This window comes from Macrotis lagotis, chromosome 1 (assembly GCF_037893015.1).
Source record: "Macrotis lagotis isolate mMagLag1 chromosome 1, bilby.v1.9.chrom.fasta, whole genome shotgun sequence".
NCBI classification, from domain to species: domain Eukaryota; kingdom Metazoa; phylum Chordata; class Mammalia; order Peramelemorphia; family Peramelidae; genus Macrotis; species Macrotis lagotis.
In genome coordinates this window covers 83,055,691-83,079,477 of record NC_133658.1, presented here as the reverse complement: position 1 = coordinate 83,079,477, position 23,787 = coordinate 83,055,691, and the positions used below count along the sequence as shown (strand labels likewise).

Here is a 23,787-nt window from a genome sequence, read left to right as displayed (position 1 = left end):
TACAGATCACTAAGGGTTTAGATAACAGCCCAGACATTTCCCAAAGAGGAGTGAAAATAAGTGAAGGCCTTGGACATAGTCTTTGCATCTAGTTTACTCCTCTGGGTCCTGAAATGTCCTCTCTATCCAAAGAATTCCCAAGAAAATCAGCTTTTTTTCACTTATCTTGGAGATATACAAAACCTGGGGACAATGGAGAGAGGAGCATGGACCTTTGATTCACAAACACACAGACACACATTCTCATATTCTCTCTGTCTCTCTGTCTCTGTCTCTGTCTCTCTCTCTCTCTCTCCCATCTTTCTCACTCTCCCCTAGCCCCAGGTAGCTTCCAATGATGGGGGAGGAGAACCCTCAGCAAATGACTCATTTGACATAAATGACACCCAAGATATGTGAAAGCACAATTAACAGTCTTCCTGTCTTTCTCTTGTTTTCAGAAGATGTTATGCTGGGATGCTGATGGCGTGAGACAACTTTCAGGCAAGAAAATAGCCACAAAGCACAAAAACAAAACAAAACAAAAAACACAACCCAACTCAGTGAAGACGCAACAACCCTCTTTTCAAGGCATCTACGAGAAGCAATTTATTTTTCCTTGTTTGCTTTTTTTAAAGAGAAAAAAAGAGGAAACTGACACAATACTAATGTTCTCTACAGGTGACGATATTCAAGCATGTTCTTTATTAAAGCATAAAGATGAGAGGACAGAGACAAAGAAATACAAGCAGGATCTGGCAATGGGAGAAATGAAAAACTGAACCTCAGAGAGATCCTCTTTAGAAGTCTTCATGGAGAGCCAACCCCCTGGCAACCCTTTCTGTATTCTTAAAGGACCCGGAATCTACTTTCCTGATTCTACACTAAGTCTTTTTAGGGGAATAGTGTGCGATATACTTTTTGTTATCTCAAAATACTCTTCAATATTTAATCAGCAGGGGAGGAAATGACCACTGCTCTAGGTGTATATATTTGCTAGCTCAGCACCATATATATCCCTAATCATCACTGAAGCATTTGATGTCCAGAATAAAGGGGATGGAGGGGAAGGGGACCTGAGATCCCCCCTTCCTTTCTATTGCCAAGCCTGATCAAATTTGGTCAGAATGCATGAAACAGATATTTCCTGATCAAGATCAATTCTCAAAGACGTCTCCATCCCCAAAGGGACTGGGGAAGGGGAGGAAGGGGATTGTGTGTTGTTGATTTGCAGAACACTGAGCCAGGGAAATCAATGAAAAAGTTGGCTTGTGCTTCTAAAGTAACACAAAAGATGCCCCACATTACACTGAGGGCGCTACTTTGCAAAAGCTATCATCTTAAGGAAAAGGAAAAGTAAGCCCCAGAAAGAGATATTGTCCCTTTAACCTACAGAATTCCCTACTTCCCATTAGTACTTAACATTTTTCACTATGTTGTGACTGTTATTATTCCGTTTAACACTAGCTAATCTGTAACCGAGGTATATGGAAACCCTCTAGATGATCAGCTTGGCCAGGTTCCAGGGCTGGCAGTTTTCTAGGATGCACACATCCTCTTGGTGTGTTTTGATTCCCGTCAGCTGGTCTGCCTGCCAACTCGTTCTTGGATCAACCTCTCGCTGAGCTCCCACAAGGCTCTCGCCGTCACTTCGTTCTGGGCCTCCGCTGAGGGCAAGCAGCGACAGCAGTTGTTGAAATACATTCCTCCCAGGCCCTCCAGTTCGGGTGCCACTGCACAGTAGACGGTGGTGGCCGCTCCTTGTTGCTGGAATTCAAAGAACAGAGAAGAGGAATTAGCCCAGGGGATCCTGGCCTCCACAGTCCCCTCGGCTCATTCAAAGGACAGCCACATGTTCTTAGGCTGACCCTGGACTCAAAGCGCAAGGCCCTGAAAGATGGGACATATGGGGGGAGGGGGCAGAAATTCATGAGCTTTCAATGGAAAACAAGTCAAAAAAGTAAAATGTGCAAAACAAATGATAAATCCAGAAAACCAGAAGCCAAGGGAAACATTTAAATGTGAAAAACCAACAGGTGCATGGGGAAGGCATGGTCTTCCAAGGGGAAAGAGGGGGAAAAGAGAACTGTTTTTCCAAACAGGAACATACTTTTAATTCCTACAACCTCTTGAACTAACTAAGAGTATAATGTGACAGTTGATTTTTCTTAAAACCTTCTGTCAGAATTAACCCAGGCACTTCAATACTATACCAATATATCTTTGACCTCCTACAGTGTGACAGAGGCTTATGTCACCATTCTCTCTCTCTCTCTCTCTCTCTCTCTCACACACACACACACACACACACACACACAAACACACACACACATACAACACACATAGAAATACTGGATTTTCAGAGATCTGATTTTCTCTTTTTCCTTTGCAACCATTTAATAAATCTCAAACAAATGAAGACCTAGAAAAGGCAGGATAATTTTGTTTCCTCTCTCTTCTTCTGCAGGGAGTTAAATTGACCCCTTCACATTCACCTGATGGAAATCTCCTGTTTAGTCAATCTGACTTCTGGCTTTGCATGAGCAGACGTGAACTTGTATGGGAGGGAGTACATTGATGGAGAAGCAGTTGGTGGGGTCTAACAGAATGCTGTCAGATGAGCTGTAAAGAGGGCAAAGAAATCACTATGCTTCACAAGCGATAATTAAAAATAATAAGCTAGAGCTCATGGAGAGACAGTACGCACGGCTCTAATTTAAAACCAATACAGTTTATCTGGCACCTTATGAGTATTTATGTATATCACAGGCCTTGGCCGAGGTAACTAATTATAAGCTGATAGGAATCAGAATACACAGGTTGCCAAGAAAGACACAAAAGATAACTGGAGAGAAAGTCGCCGATGGAACATGAGGAAGATGCTCTTGCTATCGATGCTGACATCACCGCTTCCCCCTCCCCCTTCCACACCACCAACCAACCAACTCCACAGCCTTGTGGGTCCCCCAGAGACTTGCAGTCATGGCACATTACCGAGCTGATTGTAGATCAGGCGAGAGTCATGTGGCAATGAGAGCCTGGTGTTTGTTCAATGTGATTGGCTCCCTGTGGTTTCAACAACCCATAGTCACTTGGAAGGTTGGGGTTCGATGGTGGGGAACTCCAAACGGTGAAATTATGTTTCACTGGCTGCAGGGTGGGTGGCCTTGGCCATGTTCTAACCTGCACAAACCAGTCTGAAAGCAAAATGGTCAAATTCAGCCAAATGCGAAGTTACTGTTGGGGAGAGAGGATTGGCTGCTTGAATTCATTTAGTTTTCATAAATAACCAATGAATTTAACCATTGTCTTTGTTTCAGGGATAGTCTTTCCCTCTGGAAAAAAATAATCACTGTTTGACTAAAGTCTCCTGTGTTTCTTTCAAATTGGGGTGTGTATATGTGTATATAGACACGGCCTCTGCCAGCCCTGTTTCAGTGTGTCTGGGGAAAGTTACTCTTTCTCCCTGTTGTAACAGTATGTTTAATGAGTCAACCATTCCTTAAAATTCTAGAACTGTGATGGCTTCTTTTATCAAAGCATTCATGATATTTCTCCATCTTTCTCTCAGAATCATTAGGTCTACTTGACAAGAAGGGAAACTGAGGCAAAAGCTGTTTCAATGAGGGAAAGGGCAGGATTAAACTATTTCTCCACCTAACACAAAAATTATTCTTTGGTCCTCAATGATCTGAAAAAAAGATTTCTCTGGAATCTTTGAATGTTTGCCTCAGTTTTACACTTATAATTTGCCCCTGTGAACATATCCCAAGTGAAGTTGAATGACCTACCCTGTATTCTTTCATAAAGCTGAGAGTGAAGGGATCTAGACTGAAGCCCAAGACAATCCAGAGGACCACAGAGAATATCCACACTGGCATTTGATTTGACAGTGGCATCTCACAACTGGGGACATGCTGAGTCAAAGCTGAGGTTGGTCAAGATTGGGTAAGAAGAGGAAAATGTGGCAAAGTATTTTTCCCTCAGAAGAAGTTGTTTTCCAAGGATCATTTTGCTGTACAGTACAGTCTGCATAAAGATTGGGCTCATTGTGGAAGCTATCTTTTCCTAGGAAAATGTATCTTCATTTTGATTCCAGAAGCAGGTGGTTAGGAAGCATTTTGTCCTCTTCATCTAACAGCAACAACATTCAACTTTCGTTCAGGTCAACTAGGATTTGGCAGTTATACTGCAGCCCTCAAAGCTGAAAATGTTTCATTGAATTGGATTGGCGGGTTGGTTCATTACTCTATTTGCTCGGGGTGAAACACAATTTTAATTACCTCACAAGAGGCTTTTTTTTTTTGCTAGGGAAACATAGAATGTTGTCATCTGAGAGCAAAGGACTTCCTTATCACAGGATTATCTGCATTCAGCTAGCACAGGGTCATAATCTGATTGGCAAATACCCCTAAAGGGAATGGTTTTCTCCTTCAGACTGCATTTGGAACTTCAGGAAAGAAATGACCATTTGGCATCAATGTGCCATTGGTTCAGTTCCTCAATAGATGTTCCTTTGGCTGCATTTGTAGCATCTTGGGAACAACAGCTTTATACAATTCGACATTATGACAGTCCAATAACAAGTTTTAATTTTTTTGCTCATCAGCTTTCTGGTTCACATATCATCAGCATAAGACAGAATGGGATGTCAGGGCATCTCATTAGGAAACAATTCCATGCTACCGATAAAAGAAAAACCATTCTTAAACTGATAAAAAAAAATCGCTAAAAAAATAAATAAAGCAGAGCACTTTAATCACTGATGAATGACTTTCAATGCTAAGCAGTTTGTGGCATGTCAGTTGGGGATTCTGAAAAGATGAAAGTCCTATAGAAAAGAATTAATGTTAACAACTTTGTTAGAAATTTCCCTCAAACAACAGGCTTGTCAGTCATCACTACTGCTTGCTGATCCATTGTGATTAAAAAAAAATAAAAATAGTTAGCATATAAAGCATGATTAGAACTATGGGTTCTCCAACAAACACTGGTGTTAATGTTTTGGTTATTTGTTGTATTTTTTAAAAGAAAATTATCTGGCTTGTCATTTGCACGAAGCTGCTAATCACTAGAGCTGAGGTCAAATATCTTTAACCTGTAACAAAGGCAGTGAATTTGGATGATGGATACAAAGGATCCCGAATTTCTAGGAAGCCCAGCTGAATCTTTAATCATGCCTGAATGCCATTTCCGATCCAGTCAAACATTTGCAAGCTGCCAGAGGAGGGCCAGGCCATCAATCTTGATAGTGTATGTAAAATTACCCAGGATTCTTGTTCTGGATTAAGTTAAGAGTGTCTTGGTAATAAGGGTTCATCATTCTCTTTCACAAATCATTTGTCAGATGTGCGGTACAATCTGAGTCCACAGAAGGGTGGTTGGAGGAAGCAGTTGCTGTTTATTTATGGTGAGAGCACAAAGACCTAAATTATCTGTCCTTCCAAAATCCTTTGTTGGGAGGAAAATGTTAAACAGTGGCTTTTCATTGGAATTTATTTGATAACTGCTAGCTATCAATTTGTTGCTGTCGCCCTCGAATACAGATGAGCATCAAATATCTTAAAGGTAAAAAAGGAAAGGGATTTCTGGTATATACTATGTTGTTTAAAAAAAAAGTCACACCTTGATATATGTAATGCATCTGTTAGTATTTGGAGATAATCCTTGCGTTCTTAATAAGAAGATGTTACACAAAATAGTTTTCCATTTGGGATTTATCTATTTTCAAATGCATGTTTATTTGTACAGATTAGATTCCTCTTAGAGACCGGTTGAACCATGCCACACCAAAGACTAGCTTCAGAACTGTGGTACACCTTGATATTTTGGCAGGGCCAGAGTAAAGCCATTGCTGACATTGCCAAGCAATGCCCATAGCATCAAGTTCTCCAAAGAGTATTTTCTTTGAGGAAACATGGGAGAATATGTTGGGACTGACACGCGGACTCCAAGGCCTGCTGTGAGGAGTGGCACCTGTGGGGAGAGCCCTCATCAGTCCCCTGGCTCTACCCTTGGACTCTGAGATGCAAAATGGAAGGAGGCAGAGGAGGAGGAGTGAGTCCCACAGAGGCAGGTCTGGCATGTGCTTTATTCCAGGCTGGGCACTTTTGTTGTTATTCATCTCAGGTCTATTAGGCAAAGCAAACACTTTCCAAATGCAAAAACAGCCGCTAATCCAGTGGTATTGTGAACACGCCACACAGAGCGGAATAATTTATTATTACCCAGCAGTGGAGGAGATGAGGTAATAAGAGTGCATTCCACACTGTGGAATGAATGGCCATCTCCCCGCCCTCTCCATCTCTCCATGTCCTCCAATAACACTTCTGCAAGAGGGTGTAAAACCACTCTGCTGGAAAGGGGCCACGCCAGGTTTCCCGGCTTCTTTGTGGGCCTCTCAGCCACGGCCAGGGATCAATTCCACAGGAAACAGTTACTTTAAAATCCCTTGTTTTGAACAAACAGTATAAAAGCAAACACTTGGAAAAGCCTATTTATTCTCAGCTCACTGTGGGAGGACACACAACCTTAAAATGGGCTGAATTGGAAAATTTTCCATTAGCTAATGATAAAATTCAGCCCTCATGGAAATGAGGCTGCCATACAGCCTTCTGAATTGGCTTTCATGCTGATATACAAAGTGATTGTCCCTCACCAGCAAGCTACGTCCAGCCCATTCATTCGATGTTGATTAAATGCCTACTGTGTGCATTCACCAAGTGATAACTAAGCACCTACTATGTATGAATCACTACGCTAGGTGCTGTGAGAAACACAATAAAAAACAATAAATAAGATAATGATCCCTACCCTCCCAGGGTTCAGTATAGTAGAGAGAGTGAGAGAGGATCTACATCCTCTCTTTAAAGGGTCAAGCTAGGTCAACTTCTTCATTTGAGAGAAGAAGAGTTAGGATTTGAACCCAGACTGTCACTTTATCTCTATTTCTATTTTTTCCTTCATCTGAGGACTCTAATTTAGGATCTCTTTGACTGGTGAAGATTCTGGAATTTTCTCTGATTTGAGAAAATCCCAGTCTTTTCCTGGAGTCAAAGTTTTCTCTATAAAATGAGGGCCCTGGAAGAGATGACCTTTAAACTAATTCCTTTGTTTCTGATTTTAAGTGGGTAAGGAGCACAGGAGATTTCTTTTTAACCTAGTCTGGTCTCCTCCTTCGTAGTCATCTGTTTTCGTTTTTGTTTTTTTGGCAAGGCAATGGGGTTAAGTGACTTGCCCAAGGTCACACAGCTAGGTACTTCGTAGTCATCTGGAGGCACACACTCACTCAACACCAACTCAGAAAGCTATTAAGTACCTGAAATGGTCTCTACCCTCAGAGAGTGCAGACTCTGTTGCAGAATCTTACATTCATTCATTAATTATTCAGATCTATCATCTCCACAGGCAACATAGATCAGGTATGCCAAATACAAGAATTGAAGGCTCAACACTTAACAATTATTTTTGTCCTAAAACCAAGACGATTAACAAATCTCAGTGAATTTTCATTCCTGCTTGTGTATCTGATATTCTGCAACACGAGTTGGATAATTCTTCCACCAAATGGTCAAGCTGAAATCTCCATCTCTCATTAACTACACTAACTAAGACTTAAACTGTCTCATATTCTTTTCCCATCTCCTCTCTCAAATTCCTCCCAAGATGACAGCATTCATTTCATCTGGATACAGCCTACAATAAGCATAACTCTCTTTAGGTGAGCAATGTGACATGGAGGTTGTCCTTTGGCAGCTTGATTGAACAAGTTAAATTGATATTATATCCATTTGGATGAACAAGAATGAAGGTCCAGCCCTGCCAGAGGTGAGCTAAGAGCAAATGACCTCTAGATGATGAAGCAGCAACTGCAGCAAAATGTCCAGCATCCTCCCCAATTAGAAAACTCAACTTGAATATGCTCTCTGGCTGCAGGTTTTTTTGGATGGTGAACTGAACCACATCAAAACGAGGAGTATCTACACAATCTGCCTAATAAGTCAATACCTAGCCAGGGATGTACAGGAGTGCAACCTTTCTTAAGGATAACTTAAAGTGTAGTCTATCTGATCTGCTTATTTCCTCTGTTCTATTCCTTTGCAATTAATTCCTGACAATAGTTGACTACAAAGATCCCCCCCCCTACCTTTCTCCAATCAAGTTATTACAGATCTTTTCTAGGTTGGTTTTAAGAGAAGACTTTATGGCCCTTGGAAGCTTTGTACATGTAGAATAGACTTTATGTATATATGTGTATATGTATATATACATATACACATATATATGATATGACTGAAGCAACATATTCTCCTTCAGTGGAGTAAAACAGGAATTCATGTAAGAGTTTTCAATTGTTGAAGCATTAAAACAGTGATGGTCACCCACCTTTAGACAGTGTTGTCATTTTTCCCTCTGAAGGAGAAAATGTTTCCATTGCATTAAATGTATTTTAATAATACATTAAGGTGTTTGTGCTATGCAATAAACAAGTAACTTGTTCTTGGGAATAGAGAGAGATACAAGGACCCCAAAACCTGGGGATCACCATGCAACCAAATCGCCCCTCCACACTCTAAGCTGAGAACCTGACCCATGGAAAGAACTGATGAGACTCCTATCAGGGGAGGAGGACAAGCAACCTTATCTCCCTCCTACTTTTGGTGGAGATTTGAGTTGAGCTTGAATGATCTCCGTAAGCAACATGCTCAAAAACTGTGAAGAACCAACTGGTTTGGGCAATGATATTGGGGGCAAGGATATACCTGAAATTGACTTTTACCTTGATTTACAACGCTTTCTTCTTTCAGAAGGGTCCCCACCTGGATCTCCGATTTCCATATTTCCAAATATCTGGTGTAAATATAATTTCTCAAAGTTGGAGGGATTCTGTCTCTAAAAATGGGTCTGTTTCTAGGAAACACTTTATCTTCTTTAAGCACTGCATATTCCTCAGCACAGTGGGCTCTGGATAAATGGTTGTTGTTGTACATGTTTGTGCAGTTTTTTCTAGAATTTATGGGATTGCTTCTCTGACTCCAGCCAAGATTTTGGGAGATGTCAAAGAAAAGGAGAGGCAAGAGTTCTCTGTTACTGTTGTCTCTGGAAAAATTCCACAGAAATTCACCCAGATACAAACAGATCTCAGGCATAGAAACTTTGTATATATGAACTTGGGGAAAGTGAAACTGAATTCTGGGAGTAGTAGATTTATGAAAAAAGTACTGTGGTCTGGTGGTTCTTTTTCTTGTAGTAACTCAAATAGCCAAATAGCCAAACTGTATAGAACTCTGGGGCAAATGACCTTGGCAGGATTTCAGGGTTTGTATTTTCAAGGAGAAGTGTCTTAGATTTTTTTCTATAATTCTTGAGCCCTTCTCCCTGTACTTCTCCACTCTTAGAATTTTAGGTTTTCCTGTTCTGTCGCTTTGCCAATGTCCTGGCATTGTCTGTGGGCTTTGTTGTTACTAGTGACTAGCACTTTTCTTTCTCAGTGGTACTCTCACCCCTACAACAAGGAAGGGAAGAAGGGATGGGTTTAAACTACCTGGGGAGTATTTTAATACCCTCATTCTCCTGTTCATTAGCACTTTCCAGAGATGTGAAAAATAGTAGTGGTTTGGAATCAAAGTGTAAAGTATCCTTCCTCCCCAACAGTGTCCAGGATTCCCAAGGTCAGTGAGGTAGCAATTACTAGATTGACTTCATCCTAGAGGGAATCATTTCTTTTCCAAAAAAAATATGCATGGGATGATTCTCTTGCTGGGAATGAAAGTCATGTTGGGATATCTGATTTTCTTCAACTTCAACAGACAAAAATGAAAAGAGTAGGTACAGGAACTCAACATGGGGCTACAAATCACTCTCCCACCACATTAGAAAACTTCATTTAGAGAATAGGAAAAATTTTCAGTGGAGACTGCTGAAACAGTGCCACATTTGTAAGAAAAAAAAGAATTTGTGAGATGAAGAATTTCTGTATTTAACTTGTGTTCACTTGGAACATTCAATGTTTTGATTCTATGTATCTTATTCAACTTCTGTTTTGCCTAGCACTATATACTGTATATAAATGTATGCATACATATATACCGTATATATTTATATAGACTTTTAATATTACCTTACAAAATTAATGATTTTTGTTCAGACATAATATTGCAAAGAATAGCCTCATAATGCAGCTTAAAACCAACCGCTTACTTCTGCCCTTGTTTTGTACAGAATGGACCGCAGCCTCACTGTGGGTTTTCACAGAAAGGCAAGCCACGGCAGAAGGTTTCTGCTAGGGGAGGCTTTTAGGACAGACATCCACCAAGCGGTTTGTTTAGATTTTTAAAGCTAATGGCCACTTTTCATCTGCTGAAATGAACACCGCAGTACCTATGAAACACTGGAGAAACCACAGGGTGTTCTGACGGGGCCGTGGCGGGCTAAGAATTAACTGTTAACTCTGTCTTCCAGAAACTGATTAAGGGAATGTATTTTGCAATAATGCCCATCTAGTAACCAGGCCTCTAATGGCCAGACTTAGGCTCTGACCGAGCATTTCTGTGTAATGTATGTGTGATGTTCATAGATAGTTGGTTATAAAGTGAGCCCTGTTAGCATGTCTTTCAGGCTCAAAGACACCGGCCTTGTTAATATTTCATTTAGAACATACTGTAGCGAGAGTCTCATTTATATTATGTCCATAATTAATGGTGATAGCTTAGGCACTGCCTTTCCAAGGAGAGATCTCTGTATGCTGGTCCATGGATAATGAGAAACAATAGATATTTCATTCACCAGCGGCTTGTCGCTAGTTAGTAGGAAATCGTCGTGTGTACTGTTACTTTAATTGCCAAGGTAAATACTGCTGCCGCTTTAGTGAACATTTTAAAGCACCTGATGCAAATAGACTAGAAACAAAACAAAACCAACAAAAAAATGTCCTTTAATCATGCTAGTCCTTAACATAGAAGGAACAAAACCTTTGTGTTCTATCATGCAAATATGATCTCAATATGCATGCACTGATGGTCCCCCCAATTGTATTTTTAGGGGATACAATTATGCTGCCTTTCTCTTCTCCTCTGTAGACTGTAAATAACTCTAGAGCTCTCTTTCCCTGATGTAAATAGCTGTAAATACTCTTAAGCTATGCATGTTGATATTCTAGGCAATTTCAGGTACTTTTATAAGCCAAGGCATGTACTTAAACTGGTTTGTTAAAAAACAGAAACAAAAAACAAAACTCTCTTAAAGCTTACTCAAAATTAAAGGTTTCTTACTAGACTTGCCGTTTCCATTTCTCTCACTGCTTTCTTTGGGTCACTGGTGTCTGCCTTGGCAAAGACAGCCAAGCTTGAGGAGGGGCCCCCTACCTTTTAAGTCTTCACTCTAGCACAGATATGAAACATACTGCTAATGTGAGGGAACCCCCAACCCCGGGGGATCAGTGTCCCCATCCTACCTCCTAGAGTCATCATGAGAATCAAAAGAGATGATAATTATAAAGGGCTTAGTACATTGCCTGAGTCATAATCAGTGCTACAAAATGTTGGCTACTATTCTTATTCTTAATATTACAAATATTTCAGTTTCTTTATAATGTAAAATGAGAGGGGGTTTGTCTCGCTCATCCCTTAAAAAATCATACAACTCTGTAATTCTTTATTATTACCAATAGTATTATCATATTGGGTCAAAAGGCCTCCTGAGATGCATCATCATAGTGTACAGGGATCCTAGGTTTTCAAAGGTTATCTCCATGGAATCCAAGCTCTATCAGATCCTGTCAATCTGTAGAGATTATCAACAGGCTGCAGGTCTACCCTCCAAGGACCAATCTAGGCAGGTACAAAAAGCCAATTCAAATAAAGCCATCAAACAATAAGAATTTATCAAGCACTTTGAATAAGCAACAGTGCTGAGTGCTGAGTATACAAGGATAGAAATGAAACAGTCTCTGCCCTCTAGGATCTTACACTTCGATGGAAACAAAATTAGAGGGATCCGTGAAAGAGAGAAAAAACAAATAGGCCTTTGGTTCATGCATTCTGAATTGAGTGTGGCTGCAAGAGTGTAATGGAGCAGTGGGAGCCGAATATTACACAGCTCTTGGGTTTGGGTCTCCAAGGGAACACAAACAACAATGGAACACAGGGGAAAGGATATGGAGGGGTGAGATTGCACCACAGAAATGAATACAGAGACCCATCTAAGTAAGAATAGGAAAGCACTTTAAGATTTCAAAACCACAAAAGTTTCCTCACAACAACCCTGTGATCTGAGTGGTACTAGAATTATCATCCTCTTTAAATGAGTCTCAGAGAAATGAAGATACTTATGCAAATTCACAACCTTAGTAACTTGTGGGTCCAGGATTCTTCAGAGTATTCTGTGATCATAGATTTTAAAAAGGAAGAGATTTTAGAATTCATCTAAGAAGCCAACTGCCTCATTTTAAAGATGAGGAAAATGGCACTTCAGAGAACAGCAATGACTTGCCCAGAGTCATACTGTTAACAGATGTCAGAAATGAAAATAGAATTTAGATATTTCTGGCTCCAAGCCCAGGACTCTGTCATTGTCTCATTCCTTCAAAACATAAACTAACTGAAATTATAATGAAATCTTCTGGTCCCAGGCATAGCAACAACTCACATTGCTGAATTACTTGGCAAAGAACTTTCCTTTCTATCAACTGTACTGTGAGGGCAGCAGGGCAGGTGCTCTTCCCTCTGTTTTTAAAGATGAAGAAACTGAGGGTTCCAAAAGGGAAGTGACTTTCCCATGGTCACACAGGTGGCCAGCAATAAGGCCAAGACTCCAAACTGGGATTTCTGGGTTCAAATCTTGTAATCCTCCTACTACACAATGTCTAAGGACAGATTACTCTTAGAGCTGCACTAAGTCACTCATTAGCTCATAGAACACTAGAGTTGAAAGAAACCTCAGAATTATTTTAATCCAACTATTTCATTTTATAGATGAGAAAATGAAGGATCTGAACTCAAAAACAATTCCCCTTCTATCGCACAGTGAATTAGTGAATGAATGGGAACCCCAGATTCAGGACCTGGTATCCTTTTCAGCACAGTCCTGTTCCTGACAGATGGCTTGGGTTTTTGCTAGGCACTGAACTGATGCTCTCACACCTCAGCCTTCCTCATTTAATCGAAGCACCCATATTTCCCCTTTTAGCATGTTTATGAGTTTGATAGACTGGAAAAATAATTTGATAAATGGTTTGATAAATTCCCCATCTCTTTCTTCCAGATATTCTATACTGTGCCCGTGGAAGTCATTCAATTGTAGGGAGGTGAACAAAAATGAAATTACCTGAGTTTATAGATCAAGCTGTCTTCCATAGACAAATTTCATTGCCAGGTTTCAATTTAGTTATCTTTTGTTTTCATAAATGGGGACTTGAGAAGCAGAGTAAAGAAAACTCTAGCCGACAGCACGCCCTCCTCATTGAAATGAAAAAGGTAGTTTTGCTTTCTGTAACTATGGAAACCAAATGCCATGCAAACTTTTTAATGGCTGGAGAACTGCACTGGTATTTGAAGATTCTCTTCCCAAGTATCGTCTTTCAGTATAAATGCATTAATTGACAGTCCCCTTCACGACTTTGTCTTGAAGTTTCCAAACTTAATTTGATGGCTCGGGAAGCTCTCCAGAGCCCTTGAAGATACTGTGAAGATAGGTGTTTAAAAAGCTGAGTTGACATGAGCATCCTATGAAACTCAAACTGCACTCTCTCTAATAGAGAGCCAAGAAAATGGTTCCCACTCCTATTAGCCTTCCACAAATAAAGCCCATTTCATTCATCTTGGAAAGGGAGAGCCTGTTTTTAACCTCCATGGAACATGAATCAATATCTGTACCTCCTGTGCTAGTGAGGGTAGTGGAGGAAGATCCAGTGTGGGTGGGGTGGATTTGAGTTATTGCCAGGTGCGAGGATGTAGAAGAGGAAATGGGCAAACCACTTGGGCAGCCACTCCTTCACTCAAGAGACAGATGCTCCGCAGGGCAGTGGGCCAGGTGGTAGCCCCTTTTGCTCCTCCACAGCTTCCCAGGTCTCAGTTCCAGAAGGCATCCAAGTCACTACCCACTGCAATCTCTCTACCTAGTCCCCACCCCCAAGTTTCTTCTTACTCTTGTATCTGTGTCAATGAAGAATGGTTGGTTAGATTTTGACCTACAACTTCCTAGGCTGACAATGAAGAATGGGGTTAGATTATGACCTACAACTTCCTAGGCTTATGGTAAAACAAGAAAGCTACTCCTTCTTCCCTTCTCTCCCATGAGCTAAAAACCCAGAATCAATTCTTTGAACAATGAAATTGAGGTGTGGGGGATTTACACATGGGTCACTTATCCAAGTTAAAAAATGGAAACAACTCTTCCCATTGTGGAACACTAATCCCTCAGATCCCCTCCTCAAAACATCTTAGCCTCAGAACCCTTTCCTCTTTTCCTTCAATGACAGAAGAGGTAACTACTTCTACCTGAGGTCAGCACCTCTATTTATATTTTCCATCCATTCCATCACATTTCCTCAAGTATTTTATTCTGGAAGTCACTTAGTGTCTCTCAAACCTCTAGTCCTAACCATTTCTCAAAACTCACTACCTATATCTCCAATTACCTATAAAATATGTTCACCTTGATGTCCAGTCAACACCTTGTAAATTCACAGACTATTAGAGGAAGGAACTCAGTAGCTATCTTGTTCAACTTATCACTGACCAAAAGTTCCCTCTGTAACATTCCTAATAAGTTGGTCATAATAGTCTTCTCTAGAAGACCTCTACTAATAGGGAACCTCTTTACCAAAGCAGCTCATTCTACTTTTGGATAGCTCTCATTGATAGATATGTTAGTTTTCATTACATTGAGCCGAAATTTGCTTTTCTAAAACTTTAATGGAAGGCAGGGTGCTACAATGGAAAGGTCACTGACTGTAGTCAGAGTACTTTGGTTCAAGGTTGGATAGATCTCTCAGACAAGAGACTTATTATCCTTCCTGGATTTCAATTTCCTTATCTGTAAAATGAGGGACTAGATGGTCTTTGAGGTCCCTTGCAACTCTAGATCTGTGACCTTTTAATCTTTTGAGGCTAAAAAGAACAAAGTTTAATGCCTTTTCCATAAAGACAGGCCTCCAAATCCTGAAATATTGCTACTCTATGCTCCTTACCCTATGTCTTCCATTCTCCAGGTTAAATGTCACTAGTTTCTTCAACAGGCCCTTCTTTGGTGTGACCTTGAGTTCCTTTCTCATGTGGATTGTTCTCCTCTGTCAATGTCCTTGCTAAAATGTGATGTGAATAAGTGAACAAAATACTCCAGATGCCTTCTGTCTTTCTCAAACTCAAATAACTCTCAGATTTCTTTCATTTTCTGGCTTCTATATCACACTGTGGACTAATATTAAGCTTCCAGTCCACTAAAATCCCTAGATGTTCTATAGCAACTGTTACCTAACTACTTCTCAATCTTACCACAACTGTAATGGGAATAAAGCATTTTATATACATTATCTGGAATTTCCCAGGATCCTTGTGAGGCAAGTACTATGGGTATTTGTGGAATTGATTTTTCTGAACCCAAATCTTACACAATATATTAGTCTCTATTAGAATTCATTTAATTAGAGTCAGTATGTGATTCTAGCCTGTTGAAATCTTTTTGGATTCATACTTTGTCATTCTGTGGGTTAACTCTCTCTCCCAGTTTTGTGACATCTGCAAATGTGATAAGCATACCATCTAAACCTTTATTCACCCCACTGATAAAAGCATTAAATAGCACAGGGCTGAAGACTGATGCTTGCTATATTTCCCTAGAGATCTCTGGCTAAAGATGATGTCATAGCCACTTATGACCAATCTCTGGGACTGGTTATTCAACTAGCTCCCTGATAGTTTTAACTTATAGTACTTCTTTCCCCAAAATTTGAAGCTCTAGGTAAACTAGGTTTACTTTATCCCCCTCAAATATTCTTCACAAAAATGACCCCATGCCTTTGGTCAAGCTGAACCTGGGATGTTTTCTCTTTTCCTCTTTATGAGCTGAACTCTGAAGTCAACTCTGTGCCACCTCCTCCAAGAAGCTTTTCCTAATTTCTTCAGCTGAAGTTGATCTCTCCTTCCTTCAATCTCCCCTAGCCCTTTGTATCTTTCTTTTCATATTATCTCCTATCATTTGAATTTTACCATATGTAGTTATTTTATTGTCTTTCATACTTGTATACATGTTGAAATCCACTGCTAAACTGTAAGCTCTGCAAAATCAAGGACCATGTTTAATAACTGTAACACAATGCTTTGCATATAAGTAGCTATTTGATAAGTAGTCATGGAATAAATGAATGCTTCTCCCCCTTCCCACCCCAGAAAAAAAATCAAATATCTAATCAAGTCATCTTTCCATGTCAGTTATTTCATTGTTAAGCTAATATGGAACCTAACTTTCAATAGGACACATAATCTTCATCTCTTTAAATTTCCACAGAAACAATGCAATAAGCATTTATTCAGCTCTAAATATATATATATATATATATATATATATATATATATATGTCACTAAGTTAGGTCTAGAAGCACAAGATATGAAAGTTGGAAGACAATTCAATGGGTACCCAATCTAACCCATGCCATATTAAGAATCCCCTCTAAACTATATATCCCACAAGTACTCAGCTACTTCCTGTGTAAAAATATCCAGCAAGTGGGAGCTCACCACATTCCTGGAACAATCTATCCCACTTTTGTCTAGTTCTGATTATTAGGAAGTTTTCCCTTATACTGAACTTAAACTGGCACCAAAAAGAAATACAATCTTTGTTATCAGATACTTGAAGGCAGCAACATTCTCTACCCTAGGGCTCCTCTTCTCCGTGCTAAACATGGGACAAGGGAGGTTTGACTTCGTTTAGAACTTTTTTTTAACTCAAATGTTCTGACTCCATCAGTCACATTCAAAAAGGCAGAGATGTTTTGTTAGTGTCTGAGAAACAGTGCTTCTGAACACTGCAGTCTATTATGATTAAGTTGCCACCCAGGATTTTTTTTCTTAAACAAAGTGCCCCAAAGGCTATCCAAATAGCCATGCAGATAGGTTGGCTAGGCAAATTTTTTCCAATAAGAAAACCATCCATAGCACTGTTCCCAAGATATCTCTATATTGGATCTTCCACAAGTTGGTGACCAAAGTCCTGGCAAAGGTTGTATCCTTGCTTATGATCAACAACTCTACCTTACTGTGAGTGTGAGAGGTATCTGGATGTAAGGCATAGTTATCATGTGCTCATAAGCACAGGTAGGAAAAAAAAGAAAAAACATAGGAGAATTACAGTTGTAAGAACAATGCTAGCATCCATCAAGTTCTCCTGGCTCAATCAGGTTGGAAAGATGCATGTGACTCATCTGAGGACTTGGGTACAAATACTGGCTCAACTGATAAGAATTTTGGTGAGCCCCTTCTGCCTAGGCTTTAGTTTACTCTTCTGCATAATGAGAAGATTGGACTAGGTCTCAAAAGTCCCTTCCAGACTGAAATCCTAAGATCTAATGATGGTGGTTTAGTAATTGAGAACACAGCATTTCAGGATAATTCACTTAGCCTCATAATGCGACCAATGTCAGAAGAGGTGACAGCATACTTGGAGATTCCAGGAGTTCAGAGGTAGAAGAGACCTCAAACAATCATTCCAATCAATGCCTAAACAGCAAGTGCAGAGGTAGATGACAGGTAGAGAAGTAGATGGGTAGATCAATAGATAATAGATGTATGGATATTGGAAGGAAGATGATAAATGTATATATGAGAGAGAGAGAGAGAGAGAGAGAGAGAGAGAGAGAGAGAGAGAGAGAGAGAGATAACAACTATTTATTAATGGTTTAATATGTGCTGGGCATTTCCATGAGGGCTGGGAATATAAAAACAGAAGCAAAAAAAAAAAAGAGTCCCTAGTCTCAAATAACTTACAAGGATAAAATGTAAGGATGATCTTTTCTTGAAGTCCTAAACTGAAGGCATCTACCTTCTGAGGTAGACCATTCCAATTTGTAATAGCACTCCTTTTTCCAAGAAACAGGTGCCAACATCTCCCTTTTCAAGATTTAGAAATAAAAGCAGCCTTGAACATTGCACTTTTCATGAAGAGCATAGATCCACAGCCCCTCAGTGGGATTGCATAGACAAAGGGAAGTAGGGAATTGAGCAATTACATGGCAGACTTAATAACTGGAGATGTCCAAGTTTCAGAAGGCCAGTCAAAATTTGACATTTTCCACAACAGCTGGGGTCAAATATATCCAGATAAACAAGATAAGGAGTTTCTCACACAGCTTAGTGGCATAACTGAAAGTAAGAAAGAGGCTGGATCTACTTACCATGCAACTACAGGTGCCAATTACAGATGTTGACCACTGGTAAGGATATTTGAGTAAATTGAAATGAAACCTAGTTTAGGTTATGCCATTATCTAAGCAATGTGCTAAATTAGTTGGAGTTTGGCAGAGGAAGATGGCATAAGGTAAACATATGGAGGAAATATTATTGATTTTCCAATTCTGCTTAGCTTTTGATTTTGAAAAGCCTAACTGAGAAAGTACTTCAATAGCCCAAATCACATTGATATAAATATAGAATTTGGAGCTAAAAGTGACTTGGGATTATTAGTCTACTCCCTTCATTTTTCACTGAGACAGAACAGTGGGTTGACTAAGGTCACCATGGTAGTCAGAAGAAGAGCAAGACTGGAATTTAGTCCTCCCAATTCAAGTTCTGTACTTTTCCCACTACATTCCACTGTTTCTTGAAATATGTAATTGATATGGGATTATCCTTCATAAATGTAGATCCTAGGCTTTTTTTATAATTATTTGGCAAAAAAAAAATTCCTTGGTGGCTGTCACCAGTTTCTCCATACTTAATTAGGCTGGACCTAAGATAAAGACTCATAGGCTCATAGCTGGAAGCATCAGGAGACTTTCAGTTCTACTCTACCATTTTACAGATGAGGGAACTGAGATCTGGAAAAGTTATTAGACTTGCCCACCCCAGCAATAATCTTCAGAGGTGGGATCTGAACCCAGGACTTCTGACTGTATAACTAGCATATTAAATGCTATAGTGCCTCCTTACATACTGGCAAGACTCAAAGAAGTTCTAGATTGGCAAAAGCTGTCAAAGCTGGCGCTAATATATCCTTCTTGTGCTCAGGGTCACATTCACATCACAATGGAACAAGAAAGTAATGTAGTTCCATTGCTCCAAGGAGAAAGAAGCAAGGTTGTGATTCTATTGGCTAATAACATGAAAATAATGATCCGCAAAACACCCAAACTCTTATTTGTAAGTGGTAAACACTCTTACCCATTCTCTCAAGCAAGGCGGGGGGGGGATAGTTTATTTTCATTAGTTATGTTTAAATTTTCAATGCTTTTCACTCTTAAGCTGCTTCTTGCTTCATAGTTTCTATCAATGATCAATTGATTTAAGCCCTTCATTCATATATTCAAGACTGGGTCTATTATTAATCAGATTTCATATACAATTTAATCTAGTTTCTGGGGACTGAAACTTTTTGTTGTTGTTGCTTGTATATGTGTATTTAAAATGTTTTTTTGGCCAGAGCAAAAAGCATGCCACCATGTTAGTAGCCTCCAGTATAGGCTACTATGAGATGCTCTAACTATCCCAGAGAACACATCTTGGATTGACTTCCTGTCACTGCAAATGGTGCAAAGCTTCAGGAGCAAATGAAAAAAAGGCCAAAGTTACGTGTTTGGCCTGATATTAAAGAAATACATCTCAAAAGCAGTCAGGGAACCCCAATTGTTCTTCTCTGGAATGGATGCTCTGCAAATGACCATTTAAATTCCCATGAAACTTGCTATTTGGTTTGAAAAAACAAAACAAAACACACAAAAAGTGAAATGTTTTTGAGAGGCATTTGGTATAATGAAAAGGTGCTTAGTTTTGATTAAAACCCTATGGTACCCCAAATTAGACATAGAGTATGCTACTTTCTGCCTTGAGGTTCTCAGCTATAAATAAGAGATGGTTAAAAATAATATTGTACCTCTTCCCATCTCAGAAGAATCAAAATTTCAGGTTTACCAAAGGATAACAGAAAGATACAGTCAGTCAAAAAAACATTTCTTAAGCACTTACTTTTCTAGTAATTGGTCTATGTGCATATATATATACATATATATATATATGCATATATATATATATATATATTGGAAATAATAAACAGAAGGAAGGGACTAGCACTGGATTAGGGTGGTGATAGAATAGAACTCTTGCAGAAAAGGTGGCATTATAGTATCATCAAAGATGATGTATGGTTAAGAAGAGCTATAAAAGACAAAATCCAGGATAGATGTGATCAGAAAGGGAAGTTGGAAAAGTGAGGGTTATTGGTTGAACAGACCCAGCACCATACTGGTATCCATGAGAAGAATGGGAGGAAGTCTGCCTAAATTTTTTGATGGCCTTGACTATGGAGAATTTGGGAAAATCTAGATGGGGAATTATAGGATTAAGGAGGCAAGAAAGGGTTTTCAGTCTATATGAAGAGGGCTCCCAACTCTGAGATCCCAGAGCTGTTGAAAAACCTCTGTACTGGGGCCAGCTAGGTGTCACAGTGGAGAGAGCACCAGCCCTAGAGTCAGGAGGTCCTGAGTTCAAATCTGATCTCAAACATATAATAATTACCTAGCAGTGTGATTTTGGACAAGTCACTTAATCCCACTGCCTTGCAAAAATAAAAAAAAAATAAGAACGAAAGAAAGAAAGAAAGAAAAGAAAAGAAAAACCTCTGTACTAACTAGTATTGTTTTGAAGAGCTTTATAGAGTGCTATAGAAATAGCAGGTAGTATGATGTTTGGCCAATAATAGGAGTTCAATAAATATTTGCTAACTAACTGTAAGCAGAGAGCATTGTGGGATACAATAAATATTAGTCAAACTTCACACATTTTTGCATAACTCAATATAAACAAAATAAAAAGCTAAAATCCTTGCCAGCCTTCCCACTGTTTTATTCTAAAAGTGCCCTTATTATAGCTTAAAATACCCCCTCTCTTTCGAAGGATGTTTTTTTTAATTATACATACTGAATCAGTGACTAAATTTCACAGTTTCAGAACCCTAAGTTATATTTTTATCCTTCTGATATGAATGTAGATACTATATTCAACTTGTAAATGGGCAGACAGGTTTATTTGTGTTATGGATGGCCATATCAATTAAATCGTCTAAAAAGTCTATGTTGTAGTCCTACATATTCACAGATCATTAGGGCTGGAAAGGAACTTAGAGACCATTGAGCCCAATGTCTTCATCTTTCAGAGAATGAAACTATGGTCTTAAAGGTAGGAGAATCTTGTAAACTGTCATAGAAGTAGTAGTAAAATGTCACACAAGAGATGGCACTCAAATCCACAGATTCATGTTCAAGGAAGTTCCATTATGCTATACTTCCTCATTATTCCCACTTTCCTATAGAACATTTGTTAACTAATCTGTATCATTAACTAACAGCAGAAATGCCTAGGTAGAGCAGTGGAAGAAGCACTGGTCCTGGAGTGGGTAAGATCTGAGTTCAAATCCAGTCTCAGAAACTTACTTGTGCTATGTGACCCTGGGCAAGTCACTTAACCTCTGTTTACTTTAGTTTCCTCAATTGTAAAATGTAATAATAGGACCTATTTCCATGTGTTATTATAAATACCAAATGAGATAATATTTTTAAAACACTAAGTGCAGTTCCTGGTAAATAGTAAATAGTGGTAATAAATGCTTTTTTCTTTTATTTCTAATCTCCATTATTTAGGCATTCCCTTAAGAAGCAAAGTCATAGTTACTTAGACACAAAGATCTCTAATGATTCTGGTATTCTCTCCAGCAGAGACTTGCATGGACTGATGCTGAGTGGGGTGAGCAGAACCAAGAGAACATTGTACATACTAACAGTCACATTGAGGGATTAGGTACAACTTTCTTAGCATTTCAAGTATCAAGGACAATCCTCAGAGATCTGTTAAGGAGCATGCCATGCATATCCAGAGAGAGGATTATGGCTTCTGAATGCAGAGCAAAGCACACCATGTTCATTTTTAAAACTTCTTCTACATTTTTCTTTCTTTCTCATGGTTTTTTCTCCTTAGTTATAATTCTTCTTTCTTAACATGATTAATATGTTAATATATTAAACATGATTGTATATGGACAACCTTTATCAGATTGCTTACCACCACAGGGAGGGGGGGAAGGAAGGGAGAGTAGTAGAAAAATGTGGAACTCAAAAATTTACAAAAAAGATGAATGTGAAAACTATCTTGGTATGTAATTGAGAAATAAAAATGAAATAAAAAATAATTGGAAACTAAAAAAAAAAAGTCATGCAAATCTCAACCTTGGTACACTTTCCGCTCGTGTTTTTCTGTTCTCTGATTTTCAATGAATTCTCCATAAAGAATCCATTGAAAAGGGGCCGCTAGGTGGTGCAGTGGGTAGAGCACTGGCCTTGGAGTCAGGAGTACCTGAATTCAAATGTGACCTCAGACACTTAATAATTACCTAGCTGTGTGGCCTTGGGCAAGCCACTTAACTCCCTTACCTTGCAAAAACTAAAAAACAAAACAAAACAAAAAAAACACCCAAACAAACAAAAAAAAGAATCCATTGAAAGCAGTGGTGGACTTGCTCAGGTTGTTATTGGAGAGACCAGGGCAGTACTGCGGCTGCCCAACTCTTGTCCTTCACTTGGGTTACATGGTTATTACACCACCTCCTTCTTCAGTCATATGTGTCTTTGATGGCATCTTTCATGCTGTTTCGTGTATGTAAGTCATCACCAGCACATGCTACAACCTACTGATACCCACTATGTGTTTCTATAGTGTCCTTTAGGTCATCTGTAATTTTTTACCCATCAAAACTGCAGGTGCAAAAACATAGCTATTCTTCCTCAAATAAGAAACCAAAGGTAATAGAGAAGGAAAAGAGAGAAGCAGTCAACTTTTCTTTCTCATTCAACATCCTAAAATGACCCTCCTGTGAATTCCAAATACTGAAACTCAAGAACAGTGGGATTCTCTTTCCCACCTATAGTTTCTGTCCTGTTTGTTGCTTTTCAGATACCTCTGTGACCTTGCCCAAGGTCTCAAAGGCAATAAGTGTCACAGGCGAGACTTGAAAACAGATTCTCTGACTCCAAATCTATGTCTCTACCCCCTGATTTACTATATTCATGACTGGATTGAAGCATGTGGCTTTGGAACCTTCTTATAAATCAATCTGCTTTCTTAAAACCTCTGGTTTTGCATTTTGCTGATAAGTGATAGGATCTGAATCCACAAGACTTTGAGCTAGTAGAGAACTTAGGGTCCATTTAGTACAACCACTTGATTTCAAAGACAGGTAGTAAAAACATAGAGTGGAGGCAGTATAGTATATTGGAGTCAGAAAAATTATGTCCAAATCATGCCACTTTTTTATCTTTGTCCGTGGGTAAATTATTTCTGCTTTGTTTTCAAGTTTCATAAAATGAGATGGTTCCTTGAGAAGATCTCCTAGTTTCCTTCCATTTCTGATATTTGGCAGTACCCAGATTCTTTGCCTCCAAATTTGACTCTTGATTTCACCACCCTACTACCAGAATTATGATAAGGGAAAGGGAGAAACAGATGGATAGGCTAGGAACTCCCGGAGATCCCTGGTTCCTCTCAGAAGCATTGCCACTCTGCTATTCCTGAGGACAGAACACAATGAAGCAAGGCAAGCAGGGAAAAAGC

At 39.3% G+C, this 23,787-nt stretch overlaps 2 protein-coding genes across 6 annotated transcripts in view; one reads left to right on the top strand and one right to left on the bottom strand.

Annotated features, from left to right (window-relative positions):
- Window positions 1–11,226, top strand: part of MAF (MAF bZIP transcription factor) — a 505,697-nt gene extending 494,471 nt beyond the window's left edge. For 3 of the 5 annotated variants that reach the window (XR_012471961.1, XR_012471958.1, XM_074203760.1), the window contains one exon: window positions 441–11,226. The gene's annotated coding sequence lies outside the window, so the exon portion shown is untranslated. The remainder of the gene's footprint in view (window positions 1–440) is intronic. The other 2 variants (XR_012471955.1, XR_012471962.1) reach the window with 2 other exon arrangements.
- Window positions 649–23,787, bottom strand: part of WWOX (WW domain containing oxidoreductase) — a 1,413,871-nt gene continuing 1,390,732 nt past the window's right edge. Inside the window, exon 9 of the mRNA XM_074203727.1 lies at window positions 649–1,746. Coding sequence (XP_074059828.1) covers window positions 1,558–1,746 — 189 coding nt within the window. The 3' untranslated portion in view covers window positions 649–1,557. The remainder of the gene's footprint in view (window positions 1,747–23,787) is intronic.